Consider the following 23,903-nt stretch of genomic DNA (forward strand, 5'->3'; position numbering starts at 1 on the left):
CGTTTCTGAGCTTTCAGGTTCCTGGCATCATAAATGTGTGAATGAATGTAGTTTATCCAGCACAGAAATCTAATTGGCTGTTTGTGGCTCCACCGTCTTTTCTGGATTTTAACCTCAGTCACCCACTGACCGACTGTACCAGGTTTGAGGCCTCTGCTATTAGCAGTGTAAGAATTGCACCAGTTTAAATATTTCCTTTGAAAATCAATAGGTGAATTTTGATTGGTGACCAAGTGTGACAAGTTTAAGACCTCTGCGACTAACAGCCTAAGAATGGCTGCAGTTTACATTTTCTCATTGAAAATGAATTGCTCAAATTGATTGGCTGTTTTATGTTCCGCCCGCTTTCCAAGAATTTTTGACCTCAGTCACTAAGTGACCAAGTGTGCCATCTGGTTGGCTGTTTGTGGTTCTGCCCAGGTGTGTAGGGGGTACGCGAGACCCCCAGAGCATATCCTCTAAGGCAGCAAGGAATCTGCATACAAAGTCTTGCTGAAAGCGGAAAACATACGCGCACGCATGCACTCTATTATGTATATATAGATATCTATACTTAAATAGAGATGGGCCGAACGGTTCGCCGGCGAACGGTTCCACGCGAACTTCGGTGGTTCGCGTTCGCGTCCTGCTGGCGAACCTTTGCGGAAGTTCGGTTCGCCCCATAATGCACCTTGAGGGTCAACTTTGACCCTCTACATCACAGTCAGCAGGCCCAGTGTAGCCAATTAGGCTACACTAGCCCCTGGAGCCCCACCCCCCCTTATATAAGGCAGGCAGCGGCGGCCATTACGGTCACTCGTGTGCTGCCAGCGTTAGTGAGAGTAGGGCGAGCTGCTGCAGACTGTCTCTCAGGGAAAGATAAGTTAGGCTTAACTTGTTCCTGGCTGGCTGCATACCTGTTCTGTGAACCCACCACTGCATACCTGTACTGTGAACCCACCACTGCATACCTGTGCTGTGAACCCATCACTGCATACCTGTTCAGTGAACCTGCCACTGCATACCTGTGCTGTGAACCCACCACTGCATACCTGTTCTGTGAACCCATCACTGCATACCTGTTCAGTGAACCTGCCACTGCATACCTGTGCTGTGAACCCATCACTGCATACCTGTTCAGTGAACCCGCCACTGCATACCTGTGCTGTAAACCCACCACTGCATACCTGTTCTGTGAACCCATCACTGCATACCTGTTCAGTGAACCTGCCACTGCATACCTGTGCTGTGAACCCATCACTGCATACCTGTTCAGTGAACCTGCCACTGCATACCTGTGCTGTGAACCCATCACTGCATACCTGTTCAGTGAACCTGCCACTGCATACCTGTGCTGTGAACCCACCACTGCATACCTGTTCTGTGAACCCGCCACTGTATACCTGTTCTGTTCAGTGAACCCGCCACTGTATACCTGTTCAGTGAACCCGCTACTGCATACCTGTTGTGTTCAGTGAACCCGCCACTGTATACCTGTACTGTTCAGTGAACCCGCCACTGCGTACCTGCTCAGTGAACCCGCCACTGCATACCTGTTGTGTTCAATGAACCCGCCACTGTATACCTGTTCTGTTCAGTGAACCCGCCACTGTATACCTGTTCAGTAAACCCGCCACTGCATACCTGTTCTGTTCAGTGAACCCGCCACTGTATACATGTTCAGTGAACCCGCCACTGCATACCTGTTGTGTTCAGTGAACCCGCCACTGTATACCTGTACTGTTCAGTGAACCCGCCACTGCATACCTGTTCAGTGAACCCGCCACTGCATACCTGTTGTGTTCAGTGAACCCGCCACTGTATACCTGTTCTGTTCAGTGAACCCGCCACTGTATACCTGTTCAGTGAACCCGCCACTGCATACCTGTTGTGTTCAGTGAACCCGCCACTGTATACCTGTTGTGTTCAGTGAACCCGCCACTGCATACCTGTTGTGTTCAGTGAACCCGCCACTGCATACCTGTTGTGTTCAGTGAACCCGCCACTGTATACCTGTTGTGTTCAGTGAACCCGCCACTGCATACCTGTTGTGTTCAGTGAACCCGCCACTGTATACCTGTACTGTTCAGTGAACCCGCCACTGCATACCTGTTCAGTGAACCCGCCACTGCATACCTGTTGTGTTCAGTGAACCCGCCACTGTATACCTGTTCTGTTCAGTGAACCCGCCACTGTATACCTGTTCAGTGAACCCGCCACTGCATACCTGTTGTGTTCAGTGAACCCGCCACTGTATACCTGTACTGTTCAGTGAACCCGCCACTGCATACCTGTTCAGTGAACCCGCCACTGCATACCTGTTGTGTTCAGTGAACCCGCCACTGTATACCTGTTCTGTTCAGTGAACCCGCCACTGTATACCTGTTGAGTGAACCCGCCACTGCATACCTGTTGTGTTCAGTGAACCCGCCACTGTATACCTGTACTGTTCAGTGAACCCGCCACTGCATACCTGTTCAGTGAACCCGCCACTGCATACCTGTTGTGTTCAGTGAACCCGCCACTGTATACCTGTTCTGTTCAGTGAACCCGCCACTGTATACCTGTTCAGTGAACCCGCCACTGCATACCTGTTGTGTTCAGTGAACACGCCACTGTATACCTGTACTGTTCAGTGAACCCGCCACTGCATACCTGTTGTGTTCAGTGAACCCGCCACTGCATACCTGTTGTGTTCAGTGAACCCGCCACTGCATACCTGTTGTGTTCAGTGAACCCGCCACTGCATACCTGTTGTGTCCAGTGAACCCGCCACTGCATACCTGTTGTGTTCAGTGAACCCGCCACTGTATACCTGTACTGTTCAGTGAACCCGCCACTGCGTACCTGTTCAGTGAACCCGCCACTGCATACCTGTTGTGTTCAGTGAACCCGCCACTGTATACCTGTTCTGTTCAGTGAACCCGCCACTGTATACCTGTTCAGTAAACCCGCCACTGCATACCTGTTCTGTTCAGTGAACCCGCCACTGTATACCTGTTCAGTGAACCCGCCACTGCATACCTGTTGTGTTCAGTGAACCCGCCACTGTATACCTGTACTGTTCAGTGAACCCGCCACTGCATACCTGTTCAGTGAACCCGCCACTGCATACCTGTTGTGTTCAGTGAACCCGCCACTGTATACCTGTTCTGTTCAGTGAACCCGCCACTGTATACCTGTTCAGTGAACCCGCCACTGCATACCTGTTGTGTTCAGTGAACCCGCCACTGTATACCTGTTGTGTTCAGTGAACCCGCCACTGCATACCTGTTGTGTTCAGTGAACCCGCCACTGCATACCTGTTGTGTTCAGTGAACCCGCCACTGTATACCTGTTGTGTTCAGTGAACCCGCCACTGCATACCTGTTGTGTTCAGTGAACCCGCCACTGTATACCTGTACTGTTCAGTGAACCCGCCACTGCATACCTGTTCAGTGAACCCGCCACTGCATACCTGTTGTGTTCAGTGAACCCGCCACTGTATACCTGTTCTGTTCAGTGAACCCGCCACTGTATACCTGTTCAGTGAACCCGCCACTGCATACCTGTTGTGTTCAGTGAACCCGCCACTGTATACCTGTACTGTTCAGTGAACCCGCCACTGCATACCTGTTCAGTGAACCCGCCACTGCATACCTGTTGTGTTCAGTGAACCCGCCACTGTATACCTGTTCTGTTCAGTGAACCCGCCACTGTATACCTGTTGAGTGAACCCGCCACTGCATACCTGTTGTGTTCAGTGAACCCGCCACTGTATACCTGTACTGTTCAGTGAACCCGCCACTGCATACCTGTTCAGTGAACCCGCCACTGCATACCTGTTGTGTTCAGTGAACCCGCCACTGTATACCTGTTCTGTTCAGTGAACCCGCCACTGTATACCTGTTCAGTGAACCCGCCACTGCATACCTGTTGTGTTCAGTGAACCCGCCACTGTATACCTGTACTGTTCAGTGAACCCGCCACTGCATACCTGTTGTGTTCAGTGAACCCGCCACTGCATACCTGTTGTGTTCAGTGAACCCGCCACTGCATACCTGTTGTGTTCAGTGAACCCGCCACTGCATACCTGTTGTGTCCAGTGAACCCGCCACTGCATACCTGTTGTGTTCAGTGAACCCACCGCATCAGTGCGCATACCTGTGCAGTTAAGTGAACCCACCTACCTACGTGAGTGCACGCAGTGTGATATACCACTCCGTGCATACCCGATATGGACAAAACAGGTAGAGGAAGAGGTAGTGCCAGAGCCAGAGGAAGGCCACCCGGCAGGTCTGCGCGAGGTCGTGTAAATGTAATTTCGTGTGGACCTGGCCCACAGTACAGTGCTCGGAAGAAGGCACGTCCCATCACCTCCCAAGATTGTCAGGACGTGGTTGAGTATTTAGCGACACAGAACACCTCATCTTGCTCAGCCACCAGCGCTACTACTAGCACCACTTCCGCTGCATTTGACACTTCGCAAGAATTATTTAGTGTTGAAATCACTGATGCACAGCCATTGTTGTTACAGCCAGATGAATTTTCACCAGCTCATATATTTGAGTTACCCGGCAACACTATGGATGTAACGTGTAAGGAGGATGAAGGACCTACTGATGGTGCATGTTTGGATTTGTCTGAGGCAAGCGAAGCTGGGCAGGATGATTACGATGATGACGATGATAGGGATCCTCTGTATGTTCCCAATAGAGGAGATGAAGAGGGGGACAGTTCAGAGGGGGAGTCAGAGAGTAGTAGGAGGAGAGAAGTTGCTGAAAGAAGCTGGGGCAGCTCTTCGTCAGAAACAGCTGGTGGCAGTGTCCGGCACCATGTATCGCCACCTATGTACAGCCAGCCAACTTGCCCTTCAGCATCAGCTGCTGAGGTCCCCATAGTGCCCACATCCCAGGGTGGCTCAGCGGTGTGGAAATTTTTTAATGTGTGTGCCTCAGATCGGACCAAAGCCATCTGTTCGCTCTGCCAACAAAAATTGAGCCATGGAAAGGCCAACACTCACGTAGGGACAAGTGCCTTACGAAGGCACCTGGAGAAAAGGCACAAACAGCAATGGGATGGCCACCTGAGCAAAAGCAGCAGCAGCACACAAAAGAAAAGTCACCCTCCTTCTCCTCTTCCTCCTTCAGGTGCATCATCTGCTTCTGCCGCTTTCTCCCTTGCACCTTCACAGGCACCCTCCTCCACTCCGCCTCTGCCCTTGAGCGGTTCCTGCTCCTCTGCCCACAGCAGCAGTCAGGTGTCCGTGAAGGAAATGTTTGAGCGGAAGAAGCCAATTTCGGCCAGTCACCCCCTTGCCCGGCGTCTGACAGCTGGCGTGGCGGAACTGTTAGCTCGGCAGCTGTTACCATACCAGCTGGTGGACTCTGAGGCCTTCCGTAAATTTGTGGCCATCGGAACACCGCAGTGGAAGATGCCAGGCCGCACTTATTTTTTGAGAAAGGCCATACCCAACTGCACCGTGAAGTTGAGAGGCAAGTGGTGTCATCTCTTGCGAAGAGCATTGGGTCAAGGGTACACCTGACCACGGATGCCTGGTCTGCCAAGCACGGGCAGGGCCGCTACATTACGTACACAGCCCATTGGGTGAACCTGGTGGTGAACGATGGCAAGCAGAGCGCAGCGGACCAAATTGTAACACCTCCACGGCTTGCAGGCAGGCCTCCTGCCACCTCCTCTCCTCCTGCTACATGCTCTTCGCTGTCCTCCTCCTCCTTGGCTGAGTGGCAGTTCTCCTCTCCAGCTACACAGCCCCAGCTCCGCAGGGCCTATGCTGCATGCCAGGTACGACGCTGTCACGCCATCTTAGACATGGCTTGTCTCAAAGCGGAGAGTCACACTGGAGCAGCTCTCCTGGCTGCTCTTAAGAAACAGGTGGATGAGTGGCTGACCCCGCACCACCTGGAGATAGGCAACGTGGTGTGCGACAACGGCAGCAATCTGCTTGCCGCTTTGCATATGGGGAAGCTGACACACATACCCTGCATGGCACATGTCATGAATCTAGTTGTTCAAAGATTTGTGGCAAAGTACCCTGGCTTAGCGGATGTCCTGAAGCAGGCCAGGAAGTTCTGTGGGCATTTGAGGCGGTCTTACACAGCCATGGCACGATTTGCAGAAATTCAGCGGAAAAACAACATGCCGGTGAGACGCCTCATTTGCGATAGCCCGACTCGCTGGAATTCGACCCTGCTCATGTTCTCCCGCCTGCTAGAACAGAAGAAAGCCGTCACCCACTACCTCTACAACTACAGTAGAATGAAACAGTCTGGGAAGATGGGGATGTTCTGGCCCGACAACTGGACACTGATGAAAAATGCATGCAGGCTCATGCGGCCGTTTGAGGAGGTGACCAACCTGGTGAGCCGCAGTGAGGGCACCATCAGCGACTTAATTCCCTACGCTTACTTCTTGGAGCGTGCTGTGCGTAGAGTGGCGGATGAAGCTGTGAATGAGCGTGACCAGGAACCGTTACGGCAGGAACAGGCATGGGACCAATTTTCATCAGACCCAGCTGTTTCCTCAACACCTGCGGCAGCACAGAGGGGGGAGGAGGAGGAAGAAGAGAAGTCGTGTGCAGAAGACGAGTCAGACTCAGAGGATGATGAGCAAGGTGTTTCTTTGGGGGAGGAGGAGGAGGAGGGGACGGCGGCAGGAGAACACCCGCAGCAGGCGTCGCAGGGGGCTTGTGCTGCTCAACCTTCCCGTGGTATTGTTCGCGGCTGGGGGGAGGAGGTTGACTTACGTGACGTCACTGAGGAAGAGCAAGAGGAGATGGAGGGTACTGGATCCGACTTTGTGCAGATGTCGTCTTTTATGCTGTCCTGCCTGTTGAGGGACCCCCGTATAAAAAACCTCAAGGGGAATGAGCTGTACTGGGTGGCCACACTACTAGACCCTCGGTACAGGCACAAAGTGGCGGACCTGTTACCAACTCACCGGAAGGTGGAAAGGATGCAGCACATGCAGAACCAGCTGTCAACTATGCTTTACAATGCCTTTAAGGGTGATGTGACAGCACAACGCCAGCAAGGTACCACTGCCACTAATCCTCCTCCCGTGTCCACGCAGTCAAAGACAGGACGCTCCAGCGATCTCATGGTGATGTCGGTGATGAGGACGTTCTTTAGTCCAACGCCTCGCCGTAGCCCTTCCGGATCCACCCTCCACCAACGCCTGGAACGGCAGGTAGCCGACTACCTGGCCTTAAGTGTGGATGTAGACACTGCTGTGAACAGCGATGAGGAACCCTTGAACTACTGGGTGCGCAGGCTTGACCTGTGGCCAGAGCTGTCCCAATTTGCCATCCAACTTATCTCCTGCCCTGCCGCAAGCGTCCTGTCAGAAAGGACCTTCAGCGCAGCTGGAGGCATTGTCACAGAGAAGAGAAGTCACCTAAATCACAAAAGTGTTAAGTACCTCACCTTTATCAAAATGAATGAGGCATGGATCCCGGAGGGCTGCTGCCCGCCCCAAGACTAAGTCAGTCCCCGCACACACAGCATCTCTGCCTGCACGCCGTGTGACTGGCTGCCTGGCCTGCCCCAAGAAGACCAAGTCGCTCCCAGTCCCTCCACACAGCATGTCTGCCTGCAGGCCGCTTGACTACCTTCTCCGCCACCACCAACAGGGTCCGGGACTCCAGGCGGATTGCTGAATTTTTTAGGCCGCTGCTAGCAGCGGCCGCTGTAATAATTTTTCTGGTGCGTGTACATGACTGCCTAATTTTTCTGGCTGCACTGCGGGCAGCTGCAACAACAAAAGAAAAGGCATGTACATGCGCCCATTCCCCTTCGTGATCATTACCTTGCCGTGGTGAAGGGGCTTGCGTATCACAATGAAACAATGACCGGCGCCTAGATGAGTGTCTCGGGGGGCACACAAAAGATAATAAGGTCGTTGCTTCATTGTGGTCAGACCAAATTTGATCAGCTGGACAGTCACTGTTCTGTCATTCAGCTACATCAGCCAGGCGACCATATGGGCTGTAAAGCCACCAAAACCTGCACTCTCACCATGGTGCGCACCAGTCCAGCACGGCCATCACTACACAAACAGCTGTTTGCGGTGCGTTACACGGTGAGTTTGGTGTGTCAGTGTGAAGCAGTACCTTAATTACACTACCTGATTGATGTATACACATGCAAGATGTTTTAAAGCACTTTAGGCCTGTCATTTAGCATTCAATGTGATTTCTGCCCTTAAAACGCTGCTTTGCGTCAAATCCAGACTTTTCCCCGGGACTTTTGGCATGTATCCCACTCCGCCATCCCCCCCTCCAGGTGTTAGACCCCTTGAAACATCTTTTCCAACAGTTTTGTGGCCAGCATAATTATTTTTTTTTTCAAAGTTCGCATCCCCATTGAAGTCTATTGCGGTTCGCGAACTTTAACGCGAACCGAACGTTACGCGAAAGTTCGCGAACCTAAAATCGGAGGTTCGGCCCATCTCTATACTTATATAATGTAGTATATAAATTAACATCTCATTTTTCAACGTATTGATGTTTCTTTCCCTACTAGTATCTTTTGGCGAACTTCCTAGCCTGCCTAGCAATTGCACTTTTTTTGGCGATTGCGTTTTTGCACTTCTCATTCTAGTGAATAAGAATCACAAGACAATCGCCGGGGAAAATGCTACATTCAGCAGGTTTGGGATCGTCAGAAATTGCAAATGTGCCGTAATCAGAGCAATGTGAGTAATCCCATAGGATTATTCCCGCTAGTCACCAACAAATCACCAAAGCGCAAATCGCAGGCAAAAAGTGCCCGAGGGTGGCCTCAGCCTTCAGCCTTTTTGTCTGTCTACAACTATACATATTCATGGTTTGCGCTCTTGGACTCTTCAATCTGTCTATGCACAACACAATGCAGACCCCCCTTCAGGGTATAACTCACCAGATCCTCTGGTCTGACCGACCACATCACGCACCCAGGGTTTATGCCCCCCCCCCCCCCAAGTCACCTCTCTGGCAAGCTGCTTTCTTTCTCCATATATCCTCGTTTTCCCAGTTCAGATCACCACCATGTACATCCACATGTGAATTAAAAAGAAGGAAGGGATAGGGGGAAACCGCTTCCAATTGTGCAGATCGTTTATTATAAAATTAAAAAAGTCTTCAATTAAAACTTTACAGCAAGTTTAGCAAGCGTCTCATAGGCTTACAAAAAAGGTACAGGTAGGCCCAGTTCCCGAGTGGCCGCTCTATAACCATCCAGCCTTAATCCCTGCTGTCAGCCAAAACGTTAAACCAGCAAGGTATGCTAGCACGCTGACATGTTGGACGCAGCTCATTCGCTCCTACACTTCTCCACCAGTGACGTCACTCTGCTGGCTCTGCCCTATGCATTTCATTGCATAGCATATCATCAGGGGCTATGTCTACAACTATACACTTTCCAAATAAAAGTTGGTTCTTAATTTTCAGAAAGTGCTGGATCCCTTCTATAACATTAGTACTCCATTCCTCTTTGGACAAAGAGATGAAGGACCACAAGCGTGTCTGCTACTTCTTGTTGGTGGGGGCTGCCCTTCCATTTGTTGTTGCTAAATTTTACCTTATGTACGTTAATTTACAATCTCAGAACATTAATACATACAGACAAACCGACATTTTTTTTTTTTATTATAAATATGATGTATGATGATGCTGATGTTGTTGTCCAAGTGAGTAGACGGCTGATGTTGTTGGAAGCTGGCAGGTCTTCCACACAACTCACCACCCCTCACTGGCAAACGAGAACGACTTAAAGAGCTGTTGCTGCTCAGCTCGCAATCTGGGCTTCCTCTTTGCCTCAGAATAGGTGATCTCAAACACAGTCAGTGTGTCTCTCGGTTTTTCCTGTGGTTGTTCCACATGGAATGGGGGCCGTGCCTCTCCGGACTCCACGTCCTTCCAGTCTATCTGGATGAAGAGCGGCTCTTCCCTCAGGTTTTTCACCAGTTTTTCACGCCTTATCTGGCTCTTGCACAGTAGCTTCTTCAAGAAGTCTTTCAGCATGATGTCCATCTCCGCTGTATAGTCTGGAGATGTGCAGCAAATGGAGGATCTGAGGTCAAAATCAAACCTATCCTCCTCATCCTTCAGGAATGGGTACCTGAAGGACGCCATGATAAAGAGTACGATTCCCATAGAGAAGTAATCTACTGTGTGGTTGTAGTCCATCTCTAGGAACACCTCCGGGGCCATATAGAACAAGGTCCCCTTACATCCTTTAGTCATGGCATTTCCAAAGACATTTTGTGCTGCCAGACCGAAGTCAGCGATCTTTATATTCCCGACTCCGTCCAGAAGGATGTTTTCCGGCTTGATGTCTCGGTGGATTATACCCTTGGAGTGGATGTACTCCAGGCCGATGACCATCTGTGCAGCAAATAGTCTGATGGAAGAGAAATAAAATCATTATTAGCATCACATGTTCAATACACAAATAAAGCAGAAAGATGTATCCATGGGGCCAGGTGCACACATAGCAGAAAGGCTACCGTTGCAAACCGCTGCGTTTTATGCACCAATGTTACTCCATGGCAGCATAAAAAAGGCATGGGTGTGTGTTTGTACTTTAGCGTTTTTATAATCGCTAGTTTTGTTGCATATAATGCATGAACGCATCAAAAACGCACATCATGAAAGTCAATGGAAACGCAATATATTAAAGGACAACTGAAGTGAGAGGGATATGGAGGCTGCCATATTTATTTCCATCTAAGCAATGCCAGTTGCCACGCCCTCCTGCTGATCCTCTGCCTCTAATACTATTAGCCATAGCCCCTGAACAAGCATGCAGCAGATCAGGTGTTTCTGACATTAATGTCAGATCTGACAAGACTAGCTGCATGCTTGTTTCTGGTGTTATTCAGATACTACTGCAGAGAAATAGACCAGCAGGGCTGCCAGGCAACTGGTATTGATTAAAAGGAAATAAATATGGCAGCATCCGTATACCTCTTACTTCAGTTCCCCTTTAAGTTTTGTATGCGTTTTTGATGCGTTTTTTTTTTTATAAATAAAGATATCTGATTATTTCCGCTTCCTGATGTCTTCCTAGTGAGTAATTTACTCTAGTAAGGGTAATTTACAAGATGGAATAGTTGTAACAGGGGGACTAGCAGATAACCCCCCTCCCCCCCTCCCCCACACACACACACTAGTATGCAGAGCAGTGCAGGAAGAAGTGTATGCTCCCTGCTTGCAGCACCATGTTGCTCTGATATCCTCCCCACAGTGGGTGGGCTCTGTGTGCTGCACACCTCCACATGGCTACTGGCTCCTCTTACATGTCATGTGACAGGTATGCAGCATCATGCACAGCTGATGTAAGGAGGGCAGCTGAGTGGCACAAGCACAGGTAACATACTCTGCTCCCTGCGCTGCTCTGCATATTGGGGATGGGGAGGTGGGACCCCCAGGTCACAGGGGTTACAGGCAGGGCTGGATTTACCATAAAGCACTGTAGGCACGTGCCTACAGGCGCCTGATGATAGAAAGGCTGCTCTAGCTGCCCCCCTCTCTCCTTCCCTATGCAACTTAATATTGAGGGTACTTCTGGCTACCTAATACTAAGGGGCACCTGTAGCTACCCATGGCGGGCAAGGGAAGTAAGGGAGAAGTGACAGCCAGCACACTTGTGGTGTGGTTCAGCAGTGATTTGTAGGCTCAAGGAGGGCGGAGTCTAGGGTGCCAAGACATTTGTGACTATAAGCTCCTGTGACACAAATCCGGGCCTGGTTACAGGGGCTTGAGGGGCTGTTGTTAGCTTTATAAAACAGCAGAGTCATCTCATGGCTCCCAACTTTGGGAGCCCTGCCCTTCTGTCTCTCTTTCCTCCTCACGTGTCCCTCTTTCAGGACTTTGTCCCTCTTTCTATATAAATATGGGTATTTCTCTACTGAAAAAAATGTGTGTTTGATTGACTCTAAACTGTATTCTCATCCTTTAAATTGATGTATTTCTAGTTTTCAAGTGTTAATATGAAAGAAAATGAACCAGGATAGAAAGGACCAGTGTCGTTTGAGTTATAAAACATATTTGTCTTATAAAATCTTTATGGTATGTGTGGCTAGGGGTGTGCCGGGGTGTGATCAGGGGTGTGGCAGGGGCGTGGCTTAAGTGTCCCTCTTTCTCATCTCAAAAAGTTCGGAGGTATGTAATCTTACCTTAGGGTTGTAATGTCAAAGGGAACATCAGCATCATCTATAAGTTTTGACAGGTCTCCCCCGCTCAGGTACTCCATGGCAAAGTAGAGGTAATCCTCCGACTGGAATGTACCATAGAGCTGGGTGATGAGGGGACCCTTCCTAAGGGTCTTCAAGGCCTGACTCTCCCTAAAGATGACCTCGGGGTCTTTCTTCAGGAATGCTCTTTTCCTGACCATCTTGATGGCCAGCTGTTGGTCACTGGCTCGATGGGAAGCAAGGTAAACCTGGAAGAGACAGAGGAGAATATTTAGTATTCGATAGTTAAGATGGACCAATAACAAACACAGAACATTTATATCGTGCTTTTCTCCTGGCGGACTCAAAGCGGCAGAGCTGCAGCCACTAGGACGCGCTCTATAGGCAGTAGCAATGTTAGGGAGACTTGACTAAGGTCTCCTACTGAATATGTGCAGCTTACTGAACAGGCAGCGCCGAGATTCGAACCCTGGTCTCCTGTGTCAGAGGCAGAGCCCTTAAAGAGAATCTGTACTCTAAAATTCTTACAATAAAAAGCATACCATTCTATTCATTATGTTCTCCAGAGCCCCTCTGTGCTGTTTCTGCCACTCCCTGCAATCCTGACTTGTAATTGCCAGTTTTAGGCAGTGTTTACAAACAAAAGACATGGCTGCTAACAGCATGTGATAGGCTCAGAGGAGCTCAGTCTGTGACTCACACGGAGCCTGCAGGGGGCGTGAAGAGGGTGTGTATAGCTTCTTCCTATAACAGCAGAGCAGCACATTCCTGCCTGAGCCTGGCAAAGCGGTCAAAGGAAAGAAGATTAGATTATATAACAGAGGTAATACAGCCACTGTGCAACTAGGAAAGGCTGCAGTAAGACAAACCACATTAGAACAGGTATAGGAACTTATAGGATAGAAGAAATAAGGCTGAACATTTTGTTACAGAGTCTCTTTAACCATTACCAAAGATGCTCAAATTCGAATTCAGGTGAATTCCGGATAGTTACTATTCGGATTTCACCCAGTGACCTGTGTGGGCTGGGCAGGGGGGTCAAGCTTACCTATCTGACGTCTTCTTAGGTCTGTTCCTCAGCGTCTCACATGATGCGTTCCACGCGGCGGTCATGTGATTACAAACACTTCCTTCTTCGGGTTGAAGGAGGAAGTGTTTATACTCACGTGACGAGTGTGGAACGCATCGTGGGAGGTGCCGAGGGATGGACCGAAGAAGATAGGTAAGCTTGACCCCCTCCCCCCCGCCCAGCCTGCACAGGTCACTGGGTGAAATCCGCATAGCAACTATCCGGGTCTCACCCGAATTCGGATTTGAGCATCTCTGACCATTACACTATCCAGCCACTACAATGCAAAAATGCTGCAGGCCAGAGTTGCTACCTGTCTATATCTAGTTCCACTGAGACCAATAAAGATGGCTATCTAAAGCCATATCTGGGCTGACCCCGCCCCTAGGGAAATCTGTCTAATTACTTACCTTGCCAAATGCCCCATGTCCGAGAAATTGATGGAACTTGAAGCTGTCCACAGTCAGTGGCGTCCTGATGGTCTGGATTCCACTCGGGCCTTGGAAGAGAAAGAGAAATCACATTAATATCATCATCTACTGAGATTTCCTATAAACCAAAGCGTATACATAATCAAAGCCTATACATGGTTGTAAAGGTAGCCCTACACTGGCAGATGTCTCGCTGAGATTAATAGGTAGTGAGAGATCTGCTTGTGCTCATCCACATCTTTCCTGCCGGGACCTTCTCACACTTATCTCTACTCCTCTATATGTCAGCCAGCATTCTCCCGCAGGTGACCTCTGTGAAATAGTGATGAACCTTCTACCCTAGAATTTCCCCCAAAGGAGAGATCATGGAGAAATGTGATGGGCTGGTCATGTGATCACAGTGCAGGTAACTTTTGATTAGCTGGTCAGGATCCTTTTGATCCTGTATCACTTTTTATTATGCAAAAGAAACAGAAGTGAGATGTGATCAATGTGGCTGTGACTTGCCAATCAAAAGTCCTACACATCTATCATATCATCAGAGCATCCACATATTGTCTATGATCTCTCCTGTAGGAAAAAGAAAGACATAGGATACATTTGACCAATCAAATTGCATGATTGATCAAATCAGATTGGACCAATCAAATTGCAGTTGTCTCAAGGAAATAACACTCTTTACTGAGCACAGGGGCGGTGTTTCTAGAGCGGCGAACTAGGCAATTGCTCATGCTCATGGCCCTAGAGCAGGCAAACGCCCCCCCTCCAGGTCTATCACCAAGATAATAGTGCCCGCTCCCTCAGTGTCCTGTATTGATGCAGTACTTACAGTGGAGCACACTTACCTTTCCAGCTGACACGCCCCCTTCCTATGTTCTGCCATCTCCATCCCTGAACACTGGTGCCTGTCCTATGTGACCCGGCAGCGTGTACATACTCACATAGCATGCTGCCAGGTCAGAGAGAACAGCCTCCAGTGTTAGGGGATGGTGACAAAAGGACACAGGAGGATGCCTGGCTACTGGAAAGGTGAGTGCAATGCTGCCATTCTGCATCAATACAGGGCACAGGATGACCATTATTAGTTTGGAGGGGTTACCTTGGAAGGGGCATTCAGCTGGCTCAGGGCCCTGGGGGACAACACTATCTGGGATGTGGGGAGCAAAGGGAACAACTATAGCTGCATTGGAAAGTGTAGAAATATAATGTAATGCGCCTTGATAATAGCAACGACTCAGCACTCATTAATGGTGTGCCTGCTGTACACTCATTGCTATAGATTCCTCAGTATTAACCTCCCTGGGGATAAGCCCGACACAGTGTCGGACTAGCCACCACAGGGGATCGCATGGCCCCGGGAGAGTTTTTTTCAATGAAATTTGTTACATAGTCTTCAGCTAGCACTTGGCTAGCTACCTGTGCCCCCCAAGTGCCTCCGCTCTCCCCCCCGATCCCCGCCACAATACATACCCCCCAGGGATCCTGCGATGGCGCAGCCTCCCGATCAGCTCCAGGCTTTGCTATGGGGAGGATCGGGACTGCGCATGAAGTCATGACGTCATGTCTGATCGTTGCCATAGCGACGACTGAAGCTAATTGGGAAGCTCCGCGGCTGGGTGAGTGTTGCCGGCGGCGATCGGGGGGAGCAGATAGGTGCCGGGAGACTTGGGGGACACAGGTAGCTAGCCTAGTGCTAGCTACGAAGTTTAGAGCAAGATTTATTCCAAAAATCCCTCCCGCGGACGCAGCCTCATAAACTACGTACCGCCAGGAAGGTTAACCTATATATTTGAGATGCGTAATAACCAATAATGATGTAGTACTTACCAGCTTCTTCCTCCTCCACATCCACATGAGGTGAAGCATCAGACAGCTGATTTCCTGGCGCTGGAGTCCCAGCTACTTCCTCCACCACATAACCAGAAACATCAGCTTCTTCATTCTCCTCCACCAGATGCACACGAGGTGAAGCATCCGACAACTGGTATCCTGGCGCTGGATCCCCAGCTACTACCTCCACCACATGACCAGAATCACCTGTGAACACAAAGATAAAAAAATGATTAGCCTAACATTCAGCAAAATGCAACTTTTATTATTATGTTTTGATTTTTTAAAGCGCCAATATATTACGCCGCACTGGACAATAAGTATATATAATGATACAAGAATGACAGATGTAACAAGGTTATACAACATACAACAAAGTTATTCAAACAAACGCTGCAAGATACATGATCATGCGATTATGGGCTATAGTTAGGTATGCTCAGTAATACAGGTACAAGCTTTCACACACCGCCTAGTGTGAACCCAGCCTGCATCCTCTGACACTTCCGCCTTTACAGCAGCAGTGTGCCCCTGCACACTCCGGGATAATTTACTTTTTGTGAAATTGATTGAACCAATCAGATTGGATCAATCACATTGGTCTAAAGGTGCCCATTAACGCTACAATTTTTTCATCAGATGCGATCTTTTGACGCACTTTTATGACCACAAGTAATCGGAAGTTAATTATTGATTGTTCAATAAGGGCATTTTCTCTCTTCAGATACTATCATAAAATCCAACTTTCAGATCGATTACATATTCTGTAAGCGACCAAACAATCGTTTCACATCAATTTTCCCCCCAGACTATAGTTTTCTGTACATTTTGATCAGAAAAAGTGTGTCGAAAGAAAGATCGTATCCGACAGGGGCAGACCACGCGGCCGCTTGGGGCCTCAAGGTCTTAGGAGCCTCGGTGGCTCCGTGACGTCGGCGTGACGTCACTGTTTTCCCGCAGCCCCGCGGGGCTGGCAGAGCAGAGCAGGGCTGCGGGAAGATGGCCGCCGCCGAAGCCCTGCTCTGGAGACTATTTATGTCTCCAGTACAGGGCTTCGGGTGGCCATCTTCCCGTAGCCCTGCATTCAATCAGCGCGGGAGATTGGAGGAGGGAGGGAGCTCCGTGGGAACTGCGCGCCTGAGGAGCCGGCCAGGAGAGGAGACGGGGAGAGAAGACTTCTGCCAGTGCCAGGTGAGTAAATTCTTTTCTTTTTGCAGCCCTAATTGCCTTTATCTGCTGAAAATGTGCCCTAATTGCGTTTATCTGCTGAAAATGTGCCGTAATTGCGTTTGATATCTGCTGAAAATGTGCCCTAATTGCGTTTATCTGCTGAAAATGTGCCCTAACGCGTGCAGTGTGAACGGGGCCTAATTGCGTTTGATATCTGCTGAAAATGTGCCGTAATTGCATTTGATATCTGCTGAAAATGTGCCCTAATTGCGTTTGATATCTGCTGAAAATGTGCCCTAACGCGTGCAGTGTGAACGGGGCCTAATTGCGTTTGATATCTGCTGAAAATGTGCCCTAATTGCGTTTGATTTCTGCCGAACTGTGCCCTAATTGCGTTTGATTTCTGCCGAACTGTGCCCTAATTGCGTTTGATTTCTGCTGAACTGTGCCCTAATTGCGTTTGATTTCTGCTGAACTGTGCCCTAATTGCGTTTGATTTCTGCTGGAAATGTGCCCTAATTGCGTTTGATTTCTGCTGAAAATGTGCCCTAATTGCGTTTGATTTCTGCTGAAAATGTGCCCTAATTGCGTTTGGTTTCTGCTGTAAATGTGCCCTAATTGCGTTTGATTTCTGCTGAAAATGTGCCCAAATTGCGTTTGATTTCTGCTGAAATGTGGCCCAAATTGCGTTTGGTTTCTGCTGAAACATGGCCCAAATTCTGTTTGTTTTCTGTTGAAATGTTGCACAAATTGCGTTTGTTTTCTGCTGAAATGTTGCACAAATTGCGTTTTTATTTTCTGGTGTCTGGGGTAACTGTTGCTGCATTTATTATTAAATTGTCATAGTTGGCTATATTTGCTGCGCTACGGTTAGGCTCCGCCCATACAATGTCATGACCACGCCCATCCCTGCAAACAGCCCCGCCCCAATCCGCCCTCCCGCTCCAATCACATGACATGGTCACGCCCACTTATGCGGTATAGCCACACCCATTTTCGCTGATGTCAGGGAAGCAGGATAGGGCCACTTACTACAGTCCGCTTGGGGCCACAAAAACCTTAGCTGCACCCTTGGTATCCGATAAAAAAAATTGTACCGTTAATGGGCACCTTAAGATTAGACTAATTACATTCCATGATTGGACCAATCAGATTGGGCCAATCGGATTGCATGGTTTGACCAGTCAGATTGGATCAATCACATTGCAAGATTAGACCAATCAATTTAAACCAATCACATTGCATGGTTGCACCAATAAGATCGAGCCTATCAGATTGCCCTGTTGGACCAATCAGATTGCACAATTGGTCCAATCAGATCAGACCAATCACATTGCACAATTGGGCCAATCAGAATGGACCAGTCACCTCAATTGTGGCCATTAATGATCCAATCTTTTTTTCGGCAATTTGATTGGTACAATCTCATTTCGTCCAGTTGTGACCAAGTAACCCTGTGACCAACTGTTCCAAGTTTGAGGACCCTACCATTAGCATTCTAAGAATGGCTTCAGTTTAAATTTCCTATTTTAAATGAATAGCTAAAATTTGGTAGCAGCATAACGGGAGGAGGCGGCCTCATCAGAATCATAAACAAAATATTTGTTTATCTATTTGTTCACATATAACATAAAATCTGATGGAAAGTGCCATCTGCTTCCACCACGCCCCTCTGGTGATGTCATAATAGCAGCCTGTGCAGGTGCAGGTGCTGAGCTTCCCTGACATCACAAGAGGTATACAGGCTGCTATTATAACATCACAAGAGGGGCCTGGTGGAAGCAGATAGGACCTTCTGGCACTTTCTATACTGGCCACATTCCCAAAAAATTGCATAAAATGCATATCAAAACACAAACAAAATGCACAAAAATGCACTTGTGACTCATATGTGTGAAATACAAATGCAGTAAAACGCAACCAAATACAAGTGTGAAACGCTTCTGCGAACCGCAAATGCACTGAAAATGCACTTCATTATGACAAAAAATGCAGAAACACATATGCAACAAAACACAACCTTTCACGCAACGCCTAGTGCGTTCCCAGCCTGCATCTTCTGACACTTCCACCTTTACAGCCGGAGTGTGCCCCTGCTAACTCTGGGATGATTTCATTTTTTGTGAAATCGATTGAACCAACCAGATTGGACCAATCACATAGCATGATTAAATCAATCTGATTGGACCAATCACATTGATCTAAAGGTGCCCATTAATGGAAAAATGTTTTCATCAGATCATTTGACGCTCTTTTATGACCACAAGTTATCAGAAGTTAATTATCGATTGTTCATTAAGGGTATTTTCTCTCTTCAGATGTGATCATAAAATCCAACTTTCAGATCGATTACATTTTCTGGTCCAATCAACCAAAGAATGGTTTCACATCAATTTTTGCCACACACTGTGCAATTTTCTGAACATTGTGATCATAAAAAGTGTGTTGGAAAAGCGCATCTGTGGATCAAATAGAGACCTTAAGATTATACTAATCACACTGCATGATTGTTCTAATCAGATTGGACCAATCGGACTGCATGATATAACCAGTCAGATTGGACCAATCACATTGCAAGGTTAGACCAATTAATTTAAACCAATCACATTGCATGATTGCACTAATCAGAATCAATTAAATTGCACAGTTGGACCAATCAGATTGCACAATTAGTCCAATCAGATCAGATCAATCACATTGCACAATTGGACCAATCAGACTGGACTAGGCAATTTGATTGGTGCAATCTGATTTTGTCCAGTTGTGATCTCAGTCACCCTATGACCGACTGTGTCGTATGAGGACCCTACCATTAGCAGTCTAAGAATGGCTTCAGTTTAAAATTTCCTATTTAAATTGAAAGGCTTAAATTTGGTGAACTGTTTTAAGCTCCTCCCACTTTTTCTAAATTTTAACCCCAGTCACCCACTGACTGACTGTGTCAAGTTTGGGGAGTCTGGCTTCAATACTGTGAGAAAGACAGCTTATTACATTTTCTCATTAAAGTAATTGAGAAAAATTTAAAAATCATCACTCATTATTGGTCTGCCTGCTGTTCACTCATTGCTATAGTTTCCTCAATATTAACCTATATATTTGGGATGTGTAATAACATATAATGATGTAGTACTTACCAGCTTCTTCCGCTTCCACCACGTAAGGTGAAATAACCGATATCTGATATTCCGGCGCTGGGTTCCCAGCTACTCCCTCCTCCACATGACCGAAATCATCCGATATCAGATATTCCTGTGCTCCTGAAGAACGCCCGGTAGAAGGGGCAGGTCTACAGCAGCGGAAAAGTCTGCCCAAGAAAGCCCTGATGGAACGCACAGCTGCGTGGGCTCTGCTCCTCCTAGCCGGTGGTGTGGGCCCTGGGGTAGCAGTCGCAGGCTGTGCTGAAGGCTGCTGAACCTCAAGCCTGAGGTTCAGTTTGCGTCGCCTTTTACAGCAGCGCAACATAATTCACTAATGAGAATCTCACTAATGAGTAAATCGCTCGAGAGCAAAAGCAATTGTCTTCACTTGAGCAAATGGAGACAAAAGTGAGCCTCTGAGTGCTCAACACCTGTTTATATACACAGGCTGCCATTATGACATCACTTCCCTGACATCACCAGAGGTATACAGGCTCTATTATGACATCACAAGAGGGGGCGTGGTGGCAGCAGATGGGACCTTCTAGCACTTTCCATCAGATTTTATGTTAAATATGTGAACAAATAGATACAAAATAATAGGCCTAGAATGTGGAACCATGAATGTGTACATGCAGAACATAAATTATAGGACCACTACAGCAAAAAAAAAATAAAGCAGGTAAAATCTGTCAGAACCGACAGCTTTTGAACTAGTCCTCGTGTGAGATTCGCAGGGTATTATTTATTTTCCATAAGCATTTCCTTAATGGCAGTTGCTAAGTCAAACTGCTAAAATAGTGTACAGTTGGGTGTGGAGACTGGCTTATTTTATTTATTTTTCAGGTAAAATTAGTCAGTGGTTGGTCAGTCATAACTGAAAGTGTGTACCGGGCTTTGGTGAGCTGAAACCAATGTAGCGGTCAATATGCACCTTACCATGGAGTGTAAACAAGAGTTATCTCACTTAGGTTGCAGCCTCCCTTCTGATGAGGCCACCGCCTTCCCTTATGCTGCTCTCTGGGTAGGAACACACTAGGCAGAAACGCTAGCATTGCATAAAACGCTAGAGTAACTTTCTGCATATTTTTCCAAAACGCATCTAAAACGCACATTGTGGTCAGTATAAAAACACCTTTTCAGTGTCCTCTCTGGCTCATCACTAGGAAGTTCAATGGAAGCAGAAACACATCATCAAACTTGGTTTAAAAAAAAAAAACATTAAAAACGCAATAAAAATACAATAAAAAGCTATACCTCTGCGTCACAATTGAGGTCATGTGCGTTTTAGATGCATTTTGGAAAAATATGCAGAAAGTTCTGCATTACAAAAAGGCACATTGTAGAACACAAATTAATGAGGTTTTTCATGTGGCCCATTGACTTACATTATACGCGTTAACGCTATTGTTACGCAATGCTAGTGTTTCTTCCTAGTGTGTTCCTACCCAGAGAGCAGCATAACGGTAGGCGGCGGCCTCATCAGAATGGAGGCGGCAACCTAAGTGATTTAACCATTGTTTAAACTCTATGATAAGGTTGTTGTTTTTTTTACCTCTACGTTGGTTTCAATTCACTAAAGCCTGGTACACACTTTCAGGCTACTTACACACTAAGACGTTGCGTTAGGTTCTACGTTAAGGTCGCATAACGTACCCCTAACGCAACGCATGGTGTGCGGGAGAGGACGGTAGAGTGAGCCGCGTTAGGCGGCTCTATCCGCATAAGGTCTCCTAGAGTGGCGCTGATTGGCCGGCGGGACCACGTGATGCGGAGCGAGACACTCCGCATCACGTGGTCCTGCCGGCCAATCAGCGGTCGCCAGTGCAGTGCATATTAAGTAGCCATGTGCGCGACTACTGTAGCAGCATCTCCCCGCCTCCTCTCCGCCCCCCACTGAGCATGTGCAAACAGTCTAACGCGGCTAAAGCCGCTAGAACGCACAGCATGCTGCACTTTCACTACAACGTGCAGCGTTACATGTAACGCAACGTGGGCAGTGTGAACAGCCCACTTGTGTTACATTGCTGTGCGTTGGGGGAGCGTTACAGGCTGCACTAACGTGCGCCTGTAACGTCCCTGTGTGGAAGCAGCCTCAATTATGATTGGCCAATCGCTGACTAATTTTACCAAACAACCTCTAAGCCAGTCTCCATACTCACCTGTACAGTATTTTGTCAGTTAGACTTAGCAACGTCCATTAATGCTTTTGGAAAAGAAATAATACCCTGCGAATCCCACATGAGGACTAATTCAAAAGCTGTCGGTTCTGACAGATTTTATCTGTTTTATTTTTTTTGCTGTAGTGGTCCTTGAATTTGTGTTCTACGTGTACAAAGTCATGTTTATCTATTTGTTCACATATAACATAAAATCTGATGGAAAGTCACCAGAGGGGCGTGGTGGAAGTAGATGGGACCTCCCGGCACTTTCCATACTGGCCACATTCCCCCAAAATTGCATAAAATGCATATCAAAAACGCAAACAAAATGCACAAAAATACACTTGTGACTCACATGTGGGAAACACAAACGCAGGAAACGCAACCAAATACAAGTGTGAAACACTTCTGCGAACCGCAAATGCACTCCAAATGCACTTCCTTATGACAAAAAATGCAGAAACACATATGCAGCAAAACGCAACCTTTCACGCAACGCCTAGTGCGTTCCCAGCCTGCATCTTCTGACACTTCCACCTTTACAGCCGGAGTGTGCCCCTGCTAACTCTGAGATGAGTTCATTATTTGTGAAATTGATTGAACCAACCAGATTGGACCAATCACATAGCATGATTAAATCAATGTGATTGGATCAATCACATTGGTCTAAAGGGGCCCATTAACTGAACAATTTTTTCATCAGATGCGATCTTTTGAGACGCACTTTTAAGACCGCAAGTAAGCGGAAGTTAATTATCATTTGTTCAGTAAGAGTTTTTTCTCTCTTCATATGTGATCATAAAATCCAACTTTTAGATCAATTACATTTTCTGGTCCAATCAACCAAAGAATGGTTTCACATCAATTTGCGCCACACTGTGCAGTTTTCTGTACATTGTGATTATACAAAGTGTGTTGAAAAAGTGCATCTGTTTATAAAATTGTACTGTTAATAGGCACCTTAAGATTATACTAATCACACTGCATGATTGTGCTAATCAGATTGGACCAATCGGACTGCATGATATGACCAGTCAGATTGGACCAATCACATTGCAAGGTTAGACCAATCAATTTCAACCAATCACATTGCATGATTGCACTGATCAGATTGAACCAATCAAATTGCACTGTTGGACCAATCACATTGCACAATTACATAGTTACATAGTTATTTTGGTTGAAAAAAGACATACGTCCATCGAGTTCAACCAGTATAAAGTACAACACCAGCCTGCTCCCTCACATATCCCTGTTGATCCAGAGGAAGGCGAAAAAACCCTTACAAGACCTGGTCCAATTAGCCCCTAAAGGGAAAAATTCCTTCCCGACTCCAGATGGCAATCAGATAAAATCCCTGGATCAACATCATTAGACATTACCTAGTAATTGTAGCCATGGATGTCTTTCAACGCAAGGAAAGCATCTAAGCCCCCTTTAAACGCAGGTATAGAGTTTGCCATAACGACTTCCTGTGGCAATGCATTCCACATCTTAATCACTCTTACTGTAAAGAACCCTTTCCTAAATAAATGGCTAAAACGTTTTTTCTCCATGCGCAGATCATGTCCTCTAGTCCTTTGAGAAGGCCTAGGGACAACAAGCTCATCCGCCAAGGTATTATATTGCCCTCTGATGTATTTATACATGTTAATTAGATCCCCTCTAAGGCGTCTTTTCTCTAGACTAAATAAACCCAGTGTGAAGAAACGCCGAAAAGCCGACGCATGGGCGCAGCATGAGGTGGCTGTTTCCGCGGCTGGCATAGCGGAACGCGGAGAAACCGCCGTGTCCGACGCGGCGGTTTGCGCGCACAGGCCTGCTACTGACAGTCTGACCAGGCGCGGGGAGGCCACCGCATGTGCTGATAGCGGTGCGGCTCACCCCGCGTGCAGGCCAGGAGAGACATTGCAAAGCGTGACTGGTGTGGCTGGGACTGATAGTCCACACA

At 47.6% G+C, this 23,903-nt stretch overlaps 1 protein-coding gene across 1 annotated transcript; it reads right to left on the minus strand.

Annotated features, from left to right (window-relative positions):
* Window positions 1-9,694: 9,694 nt before the first annotated feature.
* Window positions 9,695-20,172, minus strand: LOC137544741 (protein kinase C theta type-like). Its single transcript, XM_068265832.1, has 5 exons — window positions 19,788-20,172; window positions 15,481-15,690; window positions 13,633-13,721; window positions 12,136-12,401; window positions 9,695-10,358 (listed from the first exon to the last, which is right to left on the minus strand). Exons 1-5 carry the CDS (start codon window positions 20,113-20,115, stop codon window positions 9,695-9,697), a joined length of 1,557 nt encoding a protein of 518 aa, XP_068121933.1. The 5' UTR covers window positions 20,116-20,172.
* Window positions 20,173-23,903: the final 3,731 nt, after the last annotated feature.

This window comes from Hyperolius riggenbachi, chromosome 2, assembly GCF_040937935.1.
Source record: "Hyperolius riggenbachi isolate aHypRig1 chromosome 2, aHypRig1.pri, whole genome shotgun sequence".
In the NCBI taxonomy this organism is placed as follows: domain Eukaryota; kingdom Metazoa; phylum Chordata; class Amphibia; order Anura; family Hyperoliidae; genus Hyperolius; species Hyperolius riggenbachi.

Bases quoted from the DNA above. Each gene is read 5' to 3' on its own strand.
- LOC137544741 (XM_068265832.1), bottom strand. From the start codon at position 20,115: ATGTTGCGCTGCTGTAAAAGGCGACGCAAACTGAACCTCAGGCTTGAG. The intron at 15,691-19,787 runs GTAAGTACTACA...TTGTGTTCACAG, and splicing joins GGTGGAAGCGGAAGAAGCTG to GTGATTCTGGTCATGTGGTG. The intron at 13,722-15,480 runs GTAAGTACTACA...TTCTCTTCCAAG, and splicing joins TGTGGAGGAGGAAGAAGCTG to GCCCGAGTGGAATCCAGACC.